The sequence below is a fragment of the Chionomys nivalis genome, chromosome 18 (assembly GCF_950005125.1).
Source record: "Chionomys nivalis chromosome 18, mChiNiv1.1, whole genome shotgun sequence".
NCBI lineage: Eukaryota > Metazoa > Chordata > Mammalia > Rodentia > Cricetidae > Chionomys > Chionomys nivalis.
Window position 1 is genome coordinate 42,799,265 of NC_080103.1, and position 15,178 is coordinate 42,814,442.

The window sequence follows — 15,178 nt, forward strand, 5'->3', positions numbered from 1 at the left end:
TCATTTTTGTAAATCACCCAAACTATGTTCATTCCAAATAGCATTAGGCATTTAAAAAGCAATTACACAAAATCTGAATTATATTTTGGAAGGATTGAATGTTAAACATCTGTCACACATTGCTCTACCTACCTTTCAAATTCAAACTATTTTTCTGAAATATAAAGAATGTTCCAGTAGTAGCTGTGTGACTTCTTCATGATTCCACATGAATGACAATTTTAGATTACCAGATGTGTATTTTATACTCACTATACTTTATTCCATATAGTAGTAGTTTTGAACATGTGCATTTCAAAATGAAATGTAAATAAGATGCATATATTTTTATTTATTTTAAAAACAAAAATAGCTACAAAAGCTTCCTCTTCATCTTGGCGAAATTAATCGCCCACTTCAGAGGATCCCCTTCTGTACAATATTAATTTAAAGAGTAATATAACAAAATGCATTAGCTTGCCTAGTTGCAATTATACTGATGCAACCAATGGTTTCATCTTTTACCCCGCTTAAATATAAACATCCTATAAGCTATCTTGAAAACTTGAAGAATGCATAATTTTAAAATTATAATTTATTGGTGTGGGAGGTCCTTCTATGTCCATGTCTATTGATTTTAAGTAAAGTAAGTAGAAAATGAAGGTGTTATGTAGTTTTTCAGAGCTCATTTGTAGTAACGTGCTCATCATGATAGGAAGGTTGCAATCACTGGCTTCATAACGGTTCTTTCTCTGGAGCTAACTGAAGTATTGATTGTCCTGGTGTGGATTTTTTTCAACAGTCAGACGGGATGCATCATGCCTAGGCCCACACCAGTAGACAAAGTTGCCCCTTCATGTAATCACTTATTTCAGCCAGAAATCTGTGCTATTGATATAATTTGTGTTATTGATATAATTATTTTTTGTGTGAAACACTGAAGCTCACTGCTACGTACTGGTGTGCAGGTACACGCTGCAGTGTGTAAATTATGCCTCTTTGAACATTGCCATAATATCCTTATGTAGCAACTTCCAATTTCTTTTTTTTAACCTTAGGCAAATGAATTTGTATCTTAAAGATGAATTCAAGGGCAATTAAAAGAAAATTTTAAAGTCTCTAATATCTTTTAGAAATCTTTTGTTATCCTACTTAAAGAAAGCAGTTTGTGCAAAAGCCATGTTAGGAAAATTTTATAAATCTGTTTTCAAGAATTCAGTAGTAGTACAAACTTTCCTTCATATAAGGGAAGAGGGTATAACATTCAGTCAGATCCAGTAGAAATCTTTATTTTGTCCTAGATATTGCAGTAATAAATGCAAAGTGATATATGTACATCGAATGGATCTAATCTCTCAAAGTAAGAAATCTTAAAATGTGTCATTAGGAATTTTATGGGCAATTAAAATCTACATTAATTATGAGTAACCACTACAATCGAAATTACGAAGATCACTATTACATGACCCTCTAAACACACTGTTTATTGCTAGTGCTCATCACGGTGTTAGTTCTAGAAATAGGTCTGTCCTCTTTGGACTGTAAACTTCGCATGGCAAGGCACTGCATTGATTTGAACTGTGCTAAAACCTTCAAATCGACCAGAATGCCTGGGAAACAGCAGGTATTTAGTAATGCTGACCAAGTAGATGCATGCCAGACATTTGGGTCTTCATAAAACTTCCTCTCTAGAGTTGTTTCATCCAATTATGTTTGTTTTCCTCTCTACTTCTGAACACTCTCCCTGGCTCATGTCATCTCTGTGTCTCTTCCACTTTATCTATTTTCATCCAATCATATGTCTTGACTGAATGAATAAGCCTGAAATTTTGGAGGCCAGTTCTCTGAGCGGTACCCAAGTTAAAGCACAATGCCCTGAGCAAGGGGTTATAGCTAGTCCAACCCTCAGTGCCTTGTGTGAGCACAAACTGGCCACTAAAGCATTTACATTTTGTCTCTGAAGTGGAATGCACATTCCCCATGCATCTCCAAATCATTCAAGAAAACATTTCCTCATGAAAGTTTCATCAGTAATCATATACAGCAGCTTTAAGACAATTTCAAACATGCTTAAACACAACAATAAAAGTACAAATAATAAGTCTGGATACTTCATTTTTCTCTCCCAGGCTTGTATGGAAGTCTTTGGAAGCTCTTCATTTTGAAAAGCTGTTAAATATTGAAATGTGGATCTGAGAATGATTTCCTCCAGGTTCATTATTTACAGCGCTGATTTGCATTCAAAGAGTGTATGATGTAATCATTAGGAACATGGACCTTGAAACCATGCTGCCTGTGTTTGATGCACCTCTACCATTGCAAGCAATGCTGAGTCTTTACGTTGCATTAAATTATTCTATATAAATAATCTAAAGCAATGTCTACCATGTAGTATACTTTTAGTAAGTTTTGGATATTATCAATATTTTGTTTCCCTTTTGATTAAAAATGCATTAAAAGTGGAAAGACTTCTAATTAGCTGTTAATTATTTTTATGTGTAATTATGCTGTGATTTATACAGATATGTATAATCTGGATTATACTCATCATGTATAAGATGCAAAATAAATATTATATGTATATAGCATGTATGTACAAATAAGATGTAAAAAATATGTTTATGGCAAAGTACAGTAAGAAAATATTACAATAAAGTGAAAACCTTATTCTTTCACTCCTTGGTGTTGATAAACAAAATATATCTTTTAGAAAGATCTTTACATATGTAGTTGGAGTCTAGACTGTTTACTCTCTGATGTTTCTGTTGGTAATCCCTCTATCAACAACTATTTTTTTTATACATCAACAACATCTTATTAGGAAGCAAGATTTTCCTTAAAACATGATGAACTGTTTCTGGTCTGAAGTTTCAGTGTCTGTTTCATGAGGTAGTCAGGAAATGATGTCATTTTATGCTTATTTTCTTAAGCATATGTCATCTTCCCTAGGTAGTTAGCTGGCACGTAGCCTTTCTGTCCTTGGGCTTCAGCTAACCACCACTCTTTGTTCCCACTTAGGTCACAGAACCTCAGTATGTGGACTCTCTGGTACTCCTGGAGGCTGAGTTCATAGTCACTTCGTGCTTGGAAAGCATGGACTGCATAGAAAATCTAGACAAGAAAAAAAAAGACATTGTTGGAACAGAACCTAGAATTTCGGAGAAACTTACCAGGTTTCTACCCTTTCAGAAGTGATGATAAGGGGCTCCTAGTTTTTGACAGTCACACAGTCCAGGACTTCCTGATGGATTTGGTAGGATATGACTATCAAATCTGCGGCACATAAGAAAGGAAATAGGCACTCTTCCTAATTGGAAGGATTTTAGCCTGAGCATGATTGAGGCAATTCGGCAGTTTCTATAAAATGCTTTCTCGTTGTTAACTCTTTGAATCAATCGCTCAATCTCTTTCTGCAGATGAAAACACGGACAGATCATTTCTGCACAACATTTCTGTGTGTGGAGTGAGAAATTGGAGTGATGTGGAAATGTGTTGAAGAGTGAGAGAAGATAAATTATAGACCCCCATAGGAAATAAAACTGTAGTCATTAAAACAGCAATATAGAAAGTATTCACATTAAGTTTTTTTTTAATGTAAAATTGCAGCTGGAAGATGACTCGGTGGTTAAGAGTACATGAACTTTTGCAGAGGACCCAATTTAGGTCGAAGCACCCACTTGGGAGTTTCACAACCAGTTGCCGAAATTCCAGTTCGAGGGTGTCCAGTGCCCTCTTCTAACTTGGAGGGTAGTTGCTCTCACACATAACGCATTCCAACACAGAGACACATATGTATAAAATTAGTTGAATAATGTATGTCTCAAATTATATTTCTCTGAAAAATACTTCACAGTTACTAGGTAAACTGGACCTCTGATCAGTGTTAAAAAAGTCATCTTCTAGTAACATCATAAGGCTGCTAATAGAAATGTTTCCTTATGGTAGAAAATTAAGCAATTAACTAACACATTTGTATATTTATTTAATCAAACTTTGTAAAAAAATTTTTGTCAGAACCTTACAACTCAGCTAAAGCAATAATGAATCTTTACAAAAGAAAACAACAAAACCACAGTGCCACCGTCACCAACGATAAACTACACATAAATGCTGGGGTGCATCTTGAAGCAAGTGGTCTTTCATAAGGGACACATTAATATAGGAGGTTAGTATGTCATACCCACAAAGGTGGATACATGGAAAAAGGTGATAGAAAAAAAAGGATGGAAAATTGAGGGCTGTGAAAATTGATGTCACTGAACTAGAAAAGAGATGGAGAGTGTAGTGAGAGAGCCAAGATTAGACTGTGGTTACATAAGTCTTAATAAATCACTTACCTCAATAAAATCCTGATGCCATTAACTGTTACCTTAACAAGGAGCCTGAGGCAGAATTCAAGGAAAGGAACCATATTGCTAGGGTCAGAAGGGGCTCCCCCACCAATTCTAAAGTACAGTCATCCCTTCTAAGTGAAGATCTAGCCAAAATGTACTATCCATGAACTAAAAAGTTGATTTCATCAGACCAAAAATAGTGCCTTAATATCTGATTTCGGGTCTCTACAATCGTGAGGATTTTGTTGTTGGTAAGCCAGTATACGCATTTTGTTAATCGCAATTTGAATGGCCCAAGGTGTGCCTCTCAACTGGTCACATATGCTGTGTGACCTTTAGTTGACCTAAAAGGTCTGGATATCATAAAGAGATTGTGGTATGTGCATGAGGATAGATCACTGGAAATGGATAACGCTGTATGGAAGTAAAGAAGAAACAGAATAGAGGAGCTATAAATTCTTAATGAAATTTCAGCAGCGATAAATACCTTTTACTGAGTGTGTAACAGTTTATGTCACATGAGCCGCATCCTCAACAACCCTCTCAGTTAAGACTTAGAAACAGTCTTACTCACAAGGCTACCCAGTGCTGCTAGGACCCATGTTTTCTAACTCCCAGTCCTGTGTTTGATCAATTTCTTTTAGGGTTTTAGGAATCAAACTCCAGTTCTAAGAAAGAAAAGAACAGTGTATTTTTTGGAGAAAGGGTCTGTGGTCTGTCCTCTGTCCCTACTGCTCTGCAGTTTTGAAAAGGACAATATTGAATAGGTCCATAAGATTAGTGTGGTTAATTTGGTTTGCAAAAGCGTCCAGGAGTGTGATGTGCTAAATTATAGTGCCGGAGTGATCTATAGGAGCTGGAATCAGCAGTGTGATCATCTTTGCAATTTGAATCAATAATAAATACGCTTCTTTAGCTCAGGCATGGATTTTTCAGAAGGATAGATTAGTTACTGTCCCATTCCTCAACACTGTGTAGTCTTTCACTTTGGAACAGATTTCCTCAAAGGGAAAATAAAATTTGATTAGATATATTTATTATTATAATATGTATTTTGTTGTGTTTTTTTTTTCTTGAGACAGAGTCTCACTGTGCAGTCATCGGCTTGCCTAGACCTCACTATGTAGATCAGACTCACCTTGAATTCATAGAGATCTGTCTACCTCTGCCTCTAGAGTGTTGGAATTAAAAGTGTGTGCCACCATACCTGACTTAAAATATATAATTTAAGCAAATATAAATTCTCACGAAATCAGAAATTTAAAATACAAAATTGTGTAACACTTTTAAATTATCATGGTTCAAATTTATTTTAAATTGGCAGTTTCTAGTTCTTACATATCATGCTAAATAAAGGTTACTTTATGTGCTCAAAATGGGCCTAAGTCTGCTTTGAAAGAGAGAGTGTCTCTGGTCTTCTAATTATTTGTGTGTGTGTGTGTGTATGTATGTGTGTGTGTTTTAGATGAAAAATTAGAGGTTGTCAACTTGTCATGAATTTAAGAGCAGAGTGATTTCTTATTTTCAAATCTCAGTTCACACTCTCTAACTTTAAATACGTATATGTTTTTGCCCATAAACATTCATTAAAATGTTATTAATATGGTTCATAGTCAAGTATTTCTTTTTTCCTTGTTATTTATAAAATGTTTTGCTGTTTGTTCCTTTGCTGCATTTCATTTTAAATATGATAACCTGGCAATACAGATCAGCTCTCCACAGCATTTGATTTAAGATCACCTAGACTCTCACCGTGATTATTATCCATAAACATCATACTGTTCCCTGTGGCACCATTGCCGCCTCAGCAGCCTCTTACACTACATTTTTGTGCATTTAATTTTTATTTCTTAACTTCCCTGCATTGTGCAATCTCGTTTTTATTGATTTTATCCCAATTTTCCAATTACAAACAATAAAATTCATAACATTTTAATTTTCCTTTCCCAAACTAAAAAACTTTTACAGCAGCATTTCCTGTATTAATTCCAAAGCCAAAATAATTATACTGCTTGAAACATATCATTCTTTCCCTTACCTGCTAGAAGCCAGCTTTTATTTTCTTCATTCAATGATTATATATTTTTATTAACAAGTAGGATTTTATGAAGTAATCTAGGGTTTAATAAAAATATTTTAATATGGATTTAAACCTGGGGGTTCAGGAAAGAGTGCTTCCTAGAGCCTAAAACACACCTGAGTGCCTGAGTGTGGCTTTCACTAAGATATTCTCACTTTGGGGACATTAGAATGGTCATATATAGGACTTGGGAGAATTTGAAGCTACTGTCATAAAAGGTGATAACTGAGAGGACAAAGGTAGGTCACAGGAATGCTTGGAGGTACTGTTATCTTCAGTGTAAACAAATAGTTCTGATGGAGAAAAGTTTCAAAAGTAAACAAAGAAAAAACAGCCACTTAAGTGCTATAAACATCTTTATTCCCTTTCTCTCTCCATCCTGTCCTCCCTCCCTCTCTTCCTGAAATGGCAATAAATGTGGAATTGGATATTTTGACAACCTTTGGTCTTCAAAATATTGTAAAACATTTCCATATTAAATATTCCCTTAATCTATATTCTAATGGATTACTTAAATACCTTAAGATCAATCTGCCACACAGTTGATAAACTTTCCAAAAAAATAGCATATTCAATATCACTATCATAAGTAGTTATAAAATACAAAGTCAAAGACCAGCTCACAAGAATGAGAAAACAACAAACTTGTCTAAAAATGTGCTCCATAGAAAAAGATCACATGCCAAGAAGCACATTTTCAAGATAATTGAGGAAGTCCTTTGCAGTAATGTGAGTGGTCCCTATAAGCTCATATGTTTGAATACTAGGTGCCCATTTAGAGTTGTTTGGGAAGGACTAGGGATGTGGCCTGGTTGGAGGAGGTGTGTCACAAAAGCCCATGCCAGTTATGATAGTCACGGACTCTAACCTTCTGAAACTGTAAGCTGCAAATAAACTCTTTCTTCCATAAGTTGCCTTGATCATGATGTCTTATCACAGCAATAGAAAAGTAGATGTCCTTGAAAGCCATTCACCAACTTCTTATGCCCCAAGGTCCAGGTTAAAGGCTTAGATCAACTATGGAAATCACAGAGAAGATACAGAATGAACTTGTGGAATATTTGTAGTGTGTGAAGATGTATTCACTATGATTGGTTTAATAAACAGCTGAATGGTCAAGAGCGAGGCAAGAAGAGAGGACTCTGGGAACAAGAAAGGCAGAATCACCAGGAGATATGGAGAGGAAACAGGAGATACAAAGTAGAAGAGAGGTAATACCCTGTGATAGAACATAGATTAATATAGCTGGGTTCCTTTTAAGTTGTAAGAGCTAGTTAGGAAAAAGCCCAAGCTATGGGCCGAGCTTTCATAATTAATAAAATGTCTCCATGCCATTACTTGTGAGCTGGCTGGTGGGACAGGAAAAGATTCATTATGTAAGCCAGTCTTCAGCTGTCTATATCTCAGGATTCTCAAAGCCTCAGAGATGCCCCCTTAAAGTCAGGTAGAAGCCCTTCCTCCTAGTCAGGGATCACTTGAATCATCAAGAAGACTCCAGTACAGCCTAAAACTCCGTAGTATATGCTTCTGCATGTCTGGAGGATAATAAAAGGTATCGCCCTGTAGGAAAGAGCAGAGCAAGGAATAGTGGCACCAAACACCACCCAGTTAAGTGGTACAAGTTCCAGTTGATTTTCCTGATTTTTAAGTTTAAATAGTAACGCAGAAAATTGCTTTTGGTGTCTATCGTATATAAGATTTGACAAAGATCCAATTTGCTACCACTTTCAGTCACTTATGTGGACCTCTATGCTGCATTGTTCTCTGTGACACCTATAAATATAAGGGGCTAAGTGTTCACACGCAGCCTGAGAGCGGATGCAGTGGAAACACCAGACTGTGGCAAGCATGAAGATGTAATCCTTTCTCCTTATTCCCAGGAATGAAGAGCAGCTGCACTAGGAGTCTGAAAACAACCAGCCTCTATGTGTCTGCTGTCAGAGCTAAAGAATGAAAGGAAGTATTCCTTCCTGACTCTTCTTTACTCTTTCCTTTTGCTCGGGCTCCCCACAGGGGTCGCTTCTCTTTGCAGTAGTTGATCTGGGACATACTCTGTGCTTGCAGTGGAGAGACCTTCAATTTGAATGAAATCACCTTAATCTGAATGAAGTTATCAGATCCCAGGAGACCACAGATCCAAGATGGGCTTTCTGGTTCAATTTTATTAGTAATAATGCTACTATTTATCCAATGCCAGTTATCTATGTTAAACTGGTTTCCAAACTCAAAGGAAACAGAATAAGCAAGATGAGCCTCTAACATATTTTCCATTTTGATTCCCTGCTCTACTCCCCCTTCATTAAAGAAAACATTTAGCATCTAATTTACCTGATTTGTACTGGTAGGATCACTTGAGGAAGATTGTTTTGTTGTAGCCGCTAGTGGGAGCCAGTTTTATACTGTGATCTTCCAGCTGAAAAAAACCTAAATCATGTTTAACCCCAAATCCTAGTAAAGTTAGGCTAGAGTTAAAATAAGTATCATTCTAGCTTCAGGATGCTGTCTTAATTACTATTCTATTGCTGTGAGTAGACACCATAACCAAAGCAACTCAAAAAAGGAAGCATTGAATTTAGTGCTTGCTTACAGTTTTAGAATGTGAGTCAATGATCGCCATGGCAGGCAGCAGACAGGACTGGTGAAGGATCAGTAGCTGAGAGCTTTATATCCTGATCCTCATGTAGCAGGCGGGGGGGGGGGGGGGGGGAGGAAGGAGAGAGGGAGAAAGAGAGACAGAGAGGGAGGGGGTGTGGAAACCTGGGCATGGTGTGGGCCTTTGACTCTCAAAGCCCTCCACAACAACAGACTTCCTCCAAACAGGACACACCTCCTAATCCTTCTCCTCCTTCTCAAATAGTTTCGTTACCTGGGAACAAGCATTCAAATGTTTGAGCTGCGTGAGCTATTCTTATTCAAGCCACCAGAGATACCATTCCAAACTCAGATTCTGTCGAAGCTGTTGAGGTAAGTAAGGTAGACTATGGGAATATTCAATCAGGTATACAGATTTCACTGAATTAAAAAAAAAACCCACAAATGAGTTAACATTATAGTGTGTCTTTCGGAAGCTGTAAGTAAGCTGATGCAAATGACTAAAATCGTGTGCTTTGGAGCTACAACATGGAGTAATGAGAACATGCCTTGAATATCAGGTAAATTAAGAGTCCATCATGGCTTGGAAGGGAGATTTGCAGAATTTACAAAGAAATCTCTCTCATAATTAGGAAATCAGAAGAATTTAGGTTTGTGTTAGTGAGACGGACAGGGAAAGGATAATAAAGGAATTTTAAGGTTAGAAAAAAAGTAGGCAAATATTTGACTAGAAAACAGAGTGATTAATAAGCATACAGAAAGAAACAAAGAGTGTTCCTGGAATTATTTCTTTATGTTTTTTTAAAAACAAAACATTTTGGATATCTTTTACTGGGTTAGTAGTCACGTATGACTTATTTTATAAAATGGAATAAGAGCCTATGTCACAGTTCAACCACTCAGGAGACGGAAGTGAAAGGGTGGCCTGGGATGTATCATGAGATGCTGCCTCAAAAAACAAATTTCTTTTAAAGACTCTTCAGAGAATTGTTTTAAGGAATAAATTCATTATAAAGGCAGAGTTGTGTTTAAGTGTAAAAAAAGTAACACATATGATATGTTTTATTTGTATATACATTTATGTATGCATAAAATATATCTGAAAGACACACACGGGATGCTGTCTTTGGAGAGTATCACTAAGGGGGAAGTGAATAAAGACATTACATTTAATTTATGGATACTGTTCCAGTTTCACTTTCTGAAAATGAAATGTATTACCCCTGTGGAAAAGAAATTTAGGCTAATGGAAATTACTAAGTTAAAAAGGCAGAAAATTAGTTGGTTATTACTTGGAGATTAATAGTTGAATATACCAAAACTTTATGAGGTAGCAAAAATGAACCTTACATTATAATTAGCTTACCAATTTTTGAAGGTGCTGTAGCAGTAGTTTTTGCATTGGCGCAACGAGAGAAAGGCAAGTTAGAAAGCTTTCGTGCCTAGCAGGTGGTATTAAAAAGAGGTGAAGTGTCTAAGTTCTACTCATCTTAATGAAGGTATTGCCTCTAGAACAGTAGTCTCAACCTTCCTGGAGCTGAGACCCTTTAATACAGTTTCTCATGGTGTAGTGACCTCCAAGCAAGCAATTATGTTCAATACTACTTTATAACTGTAATTTGGCTACTATTATGACTTGTAATATAAATGTCAGTGTTTTCTGAAGTTCTTAATCACCCCTAACCCCAAAGGGGTAGCAACCCACACATTGAGAACCACTGTTGTAGAGGCTTCAGAGACAAGTTCCTATCTGATATTGATGACCACAGCTCAGCTGCCTCTCTCCAATGGTGGAGCATTAGAAAAGAAATTCCTGGCCACCCTGAAGACTTAGCAGTGGAGTAGTGGCTGCTAAGGTTTGTTGGATCTCTAGTCTGTGTCAAGAGTTGAGCATGCGTGTCACAACCCTACTCAAAATACCAACTCTGCAGCAAAGGGATTGTTTTTTGTTCGGTTTTGAGGAAACAGGTTTAGATAATTAAATTCTTTGTTCAACAATCCACAGATGGTATGTGCTAATAGGTGTAGGTGTTTTCAATGTCCAAGCTGGTAGTTTCCCAGTAAGATTTTCAGATCACCGTGAGTGGTTAGAGATTCTTTGATTTGAGTGGCCAAGTATTTTTTACCTCGAGGTTTAAAAGTCTTACCTGTTCATCTACCTCTTGAAAGTGATCAACATCAGCACCGTTTGTTTCAAACTTCCCACAAGTGCCACTAAGAGACGAACTGCTGTCGCTTATGCTGCCTTCCGGAGTACCCGTGATACTGTCACTAGCTGGCCGGCAAGACACAAAGAGGCTGAGGTTCTCGAAATCGTCATCACAGAATCTGTTCTCACCATCCGCCTTCTGCTCCTTTGCTGGGTTGTAGGGCTTTAGGAAGGAGGAATACACGTAGCCTTTCACAACTGGCAGAAGGAAAAAGAAAGCACCAGGGTTACACGTTGACCTTCCCTGAACACGCAGAAACCCCTGGGAAAATCTCAACCTGAAGAGCAGTAGTAGGTCTGTAGGAAAAGAAACTTACATCCTGTGTCAACAAACCACCTGCTTGTACTCCCCAGGGGATCCTTCTGTTCCAGGACAGCTACCAACTCTCCTTCTAGAAGATTGATGTCGTGCTCCTGGGTGGCATTGCACTTGCGTTTAGCTCGATAGAGTTCCTCTGCTCCATATGTGGACAGAAGTTTGGAGCGGTGATCGTCAGTTTGATGTGGCACTTCTGGCTGGGAAAAGGAAGACGTTCTGATTCAGGTGAACATACAGTGAAATCATCATTGAGTTTTCTTCTGGAAGATTATTTCTCAATATAAGTTATATGCCAATCTGGATTTATTAAAAGGCAGATGCTCGTGTCAGCTGAATTTTCGGTTAAAAAATCTCAAGTAGGCACATGAGGGCAGTGTTGTAGAAAAGAAAGAAAATACAACCAGGGCTAAGAACGCAGAGGCTCTGGGGCTGGCAAGGTGGCTCAGAGCATAAAAGCAGCCCTCCCGAAGTCTCATGAGCTGGGTTCCATTATCAGAACCCACACAGTGGAAGGAGAGAACCCATTCCCATAATGGGGACCTCCAAATGTATTCCTCTGTGTATTTGTGTTTGTGCAATATACATACACACACACACTACACACACAGGAAAAGTAAATAAAATTGTAAATTATAAAACAGGTTTAAAGAAGGCAGAGGTTCTAATGATTCCTGACTGTTGATAGTTTGCTATTTTGTATTTACATTCTTGCATAGTAAATACTTTTTAATTTTAATTCAGTAAATTGCCTATGTGCATCTTTTTTTCCCCTTAGGTAAACAAGGCAGGAGTTGCAAAAAGACACTTTCCAAACTCTGGCACTAGAGAGCTTGAGAAAACAACCATATCTCTGGGGACTGGAAACTAAAAACGAGGGGCTACAATGGGTGATTTCTCTCTTTAAAATCCCGGTCAATAGAGTGTCCACCGTGCATCCAGCACGTGTTTCAGCATGTTAAGGAATTATCATGAGTGAAACAGAAACAAACATCACACTCTTATGGAGTTTATCATAGAAGAGATAGAAACAGGGAATAAAACTTAACTAGCAAAGGACACATTATTTGGATGAAGCGATTGGTATGGGAAGCAATCCGCTACGATTTGGAGGCAAAGAGATGCTGTCGGCACTGTCACAGACAAGGCTCAACTCACCAGAGTCTGAGCAGTCTTCTTCTTTTCAAAGCTAAGTTTCCTCTCAATGAAGGTGGCACTGTTGTCCTTTACAAAACTCAGGTTTTGAACCTCTTCTAGCACTCGATTTTGAATCTCAGAGATGCTCAAGACCGGCAGGGGTACCTGTAGGAGAAACAGTGCGGCGTTTTCAGACACGCGATCACACTGAGCCTTGACTCTGCCAGGGTCGTGGTGACAGCGGGCATGGAAGACAGTGCCACAGAGGAAAAATCTAGGCAACTTGAGAGCTTCTATAAAAATGGGCGATCTGGTATTTCTGAAGCCACACAACACGGCATGGATACTTTTCCTTCTTAAGTTTCAAGACTCCGTAGGAGAACAAAATACAAAAGGGGCAAGAAAGACCCAGGAGTAGAGTTCAGAAGATGTGGAGTTAGCAGCCTCCCAGGTGGGACAGCGGGAGTATGCAGGGAATGAGGCTACAATAAGAAGCATGTTTAGGCATGTACATGTGTTTGTCTTGTATGTTTAGCAAGCATGGAAGCTGGAAGCTAGGAATGGGCAGTTGTTTGGGAGGTGCGTATACCGATGGGAACAGTAGAGTATATGTGAAATGAAAGTAGAGAGGGAGTTACCCGGGGGCCCAGGCAGAAGAGGTCGAGCAGGCCAGAAAAAGGCTTAAACACAATGCAGAAACGATTTGGCGCCTATGCTCTTTCAAACTACATAAAAATATAATAGGACATAGAACATATGTGATTTGGGCACAGGGGAGAATATTGGGATCTAAAGGTTTTAGCAGGAATAGGATGGTAGGTGTGTAGGGGATGAGGGTGTGTTAACTAAAACTAAGGGTATATGAAGAAACCTTATTAAGCCCACTAGTTTGTAAGTGAATTGAAAATACAGTTTCTTTTAAATGAGTTTAAACCATAGTATCTCTCATATCAGTGAATGATGCTGCTCCCAGAAGACATGAGTCACAAAATAAAAATCTCAGAGCCAGGTGTGGACTCCTCCCTTTGAGTTCTTGGGCAGAGAGACCCCAGAGGCACCCAGGACAATACAGGCTGTTGCCACTCTTCTGTGTTCCTCCACAGGGAGATGGCAAGGCTGTATTACTCAAGGTATCATGCACTTTGGTTGCAGGACACAAAGACATAAATCTTGAACTGACAAGGAAACTCTTCTTGATGGCTAGCTTTTGTCTTAGTTAGGATTTCTATTGCTGTGAAGAGACACTGTGATAATGGCAACTCTTAGAAAGGAAACCAGTTTTGGGCTGGCTTACAGTTCAGACGCTTAGTCTGCTATCATCATGGTGGGACATGACGACACGCCGACAGACATACTCTTTAAAACTATACGATTCAAAATGCAGAAGGACATCTAAATGAATTTATACTTAAACAACAACACACAAGGGCCACACGTATACACTCTGAAGGAGGAGTGAAATTGAGGTGGCCAAGGGGTAGCGCTCTGCTCACCGGCTTGACTGTGGAATAAGCCTGCAGAGCCACCAGCATCAAGTCCCGGAGGAGGGTGATGAAGCTACACAGGCAGTTCAACAGGATCTTCCTGGCGGCCTGGTTGAACGCATAGAGCTCTTCTACAAGCTGGGCATTGAGGGCCTCATACTCTCTTTTGGCCAAGTCTGATTCGTCCGCTGCTGACCGCGGCAGGGAGCTATTGCAGTCTAGTAGCTTGTCATAGCGCTTTTGGATGAGCTTCTGAGGCCCTGGGAATAAGGACAGCAAGGCTGACAGGGGGCTCAAGATGAGTCTCTGAGAGCGAGCTACCTGCAAAAGAAAAATACGTAAAATACAGGCACATTACCAAGAGAAGAATGGCTCACTCTATAACCAATGATGCTCTCAGTAGGCCTATCTCCTTCTCTCTTCTGAAGCTCAAAGGGACAGGACAACACCCAGTCATTTGCAAAGAGAATCTCATGGGGGGGGGGCTCTGCCTAAGCTTTTTTATTCATGCTTAAAGTAGCAACATTGAACCTGAAGATGAGCAAGAAGAGAAAGTCTGCTCATACGGATCGCAACTCTTCTGCCTACAGCTGTGCCTCGGATGCCTCCTTCTGGACCCTCCCTCTTGCTCCCTTCTAACTCCAGAGCCAAGCTGAGGGTTATCAAGCTGCGTCAAGGTTGGGAGGAGCTGACATCAGTGTATGGCTACGATTGACCAACTCACCACTTCACCTCTTGCTGTCAGCAAAATGGGCACAAGCATTCTGAGGAGAGACTCTTACACCCCTTCGCACCAGTTCTGAGTTTTTTTTTTTTATCTCTAGGTTTGTTTTTGGATGGAATTGCATTCCCCAAGCAAGCATTGGTTCTTTAAATGTATATCTTATGCCTGTGACAGAAATGACCAGAGCTAAACACTTAAATACACCTAAGGCTTGAGGGCAGCTGACTTGGTTTCTGAAATGGCTGTATTTTCAGCTCTGAGACATTAAAGAAAAACCTTATTGCATTAGTGCCCAACCGCATGTCAGCACTCAAGAATCCTAG

General features: G+C 38.8%; 1 protein-coding gene across 1 annotated transcript in view; it reads right to left on the bottom strand.

Annotated features, from left to right (window-relative positions):
* Positions 1-2,701: 2,701 nt before the first annotated feature.
* The window catches only part of Arhgef38 (Rho guanine nucleotide exchange factor 38), a 90,185-nt gene continuing 77,708 nt past the window's right edge, over positions 2,702-15,178 (bottom strand). The window contains exons 10-14 of the mRNA XM_057793989.1: positions 14,141-14,452; positions 12,669-12,812; positions 11,512-11,710; positions 11,133-11,392; positions 2,702-3,090 (exon numbers count right to left, since the gene is read on the bottom strand). Of these exons, the coding sequence (XP_057649972.1) occupies positions 2,905-3,090; positions 11,133-11,392; positions 11,512-11,710; positions 12,669-12,812; positions 14,141-14,452 (1,101 nt within the window). The 3' untranslated portion in view covers positions 2,702-2,904. The remainder of the gene's footprint in view (positions 3,091-11,132; positions 11,393-11,511; positions 11,711-12,668; positions 12,813-14,140; positions 14,453-15,178) is intronic.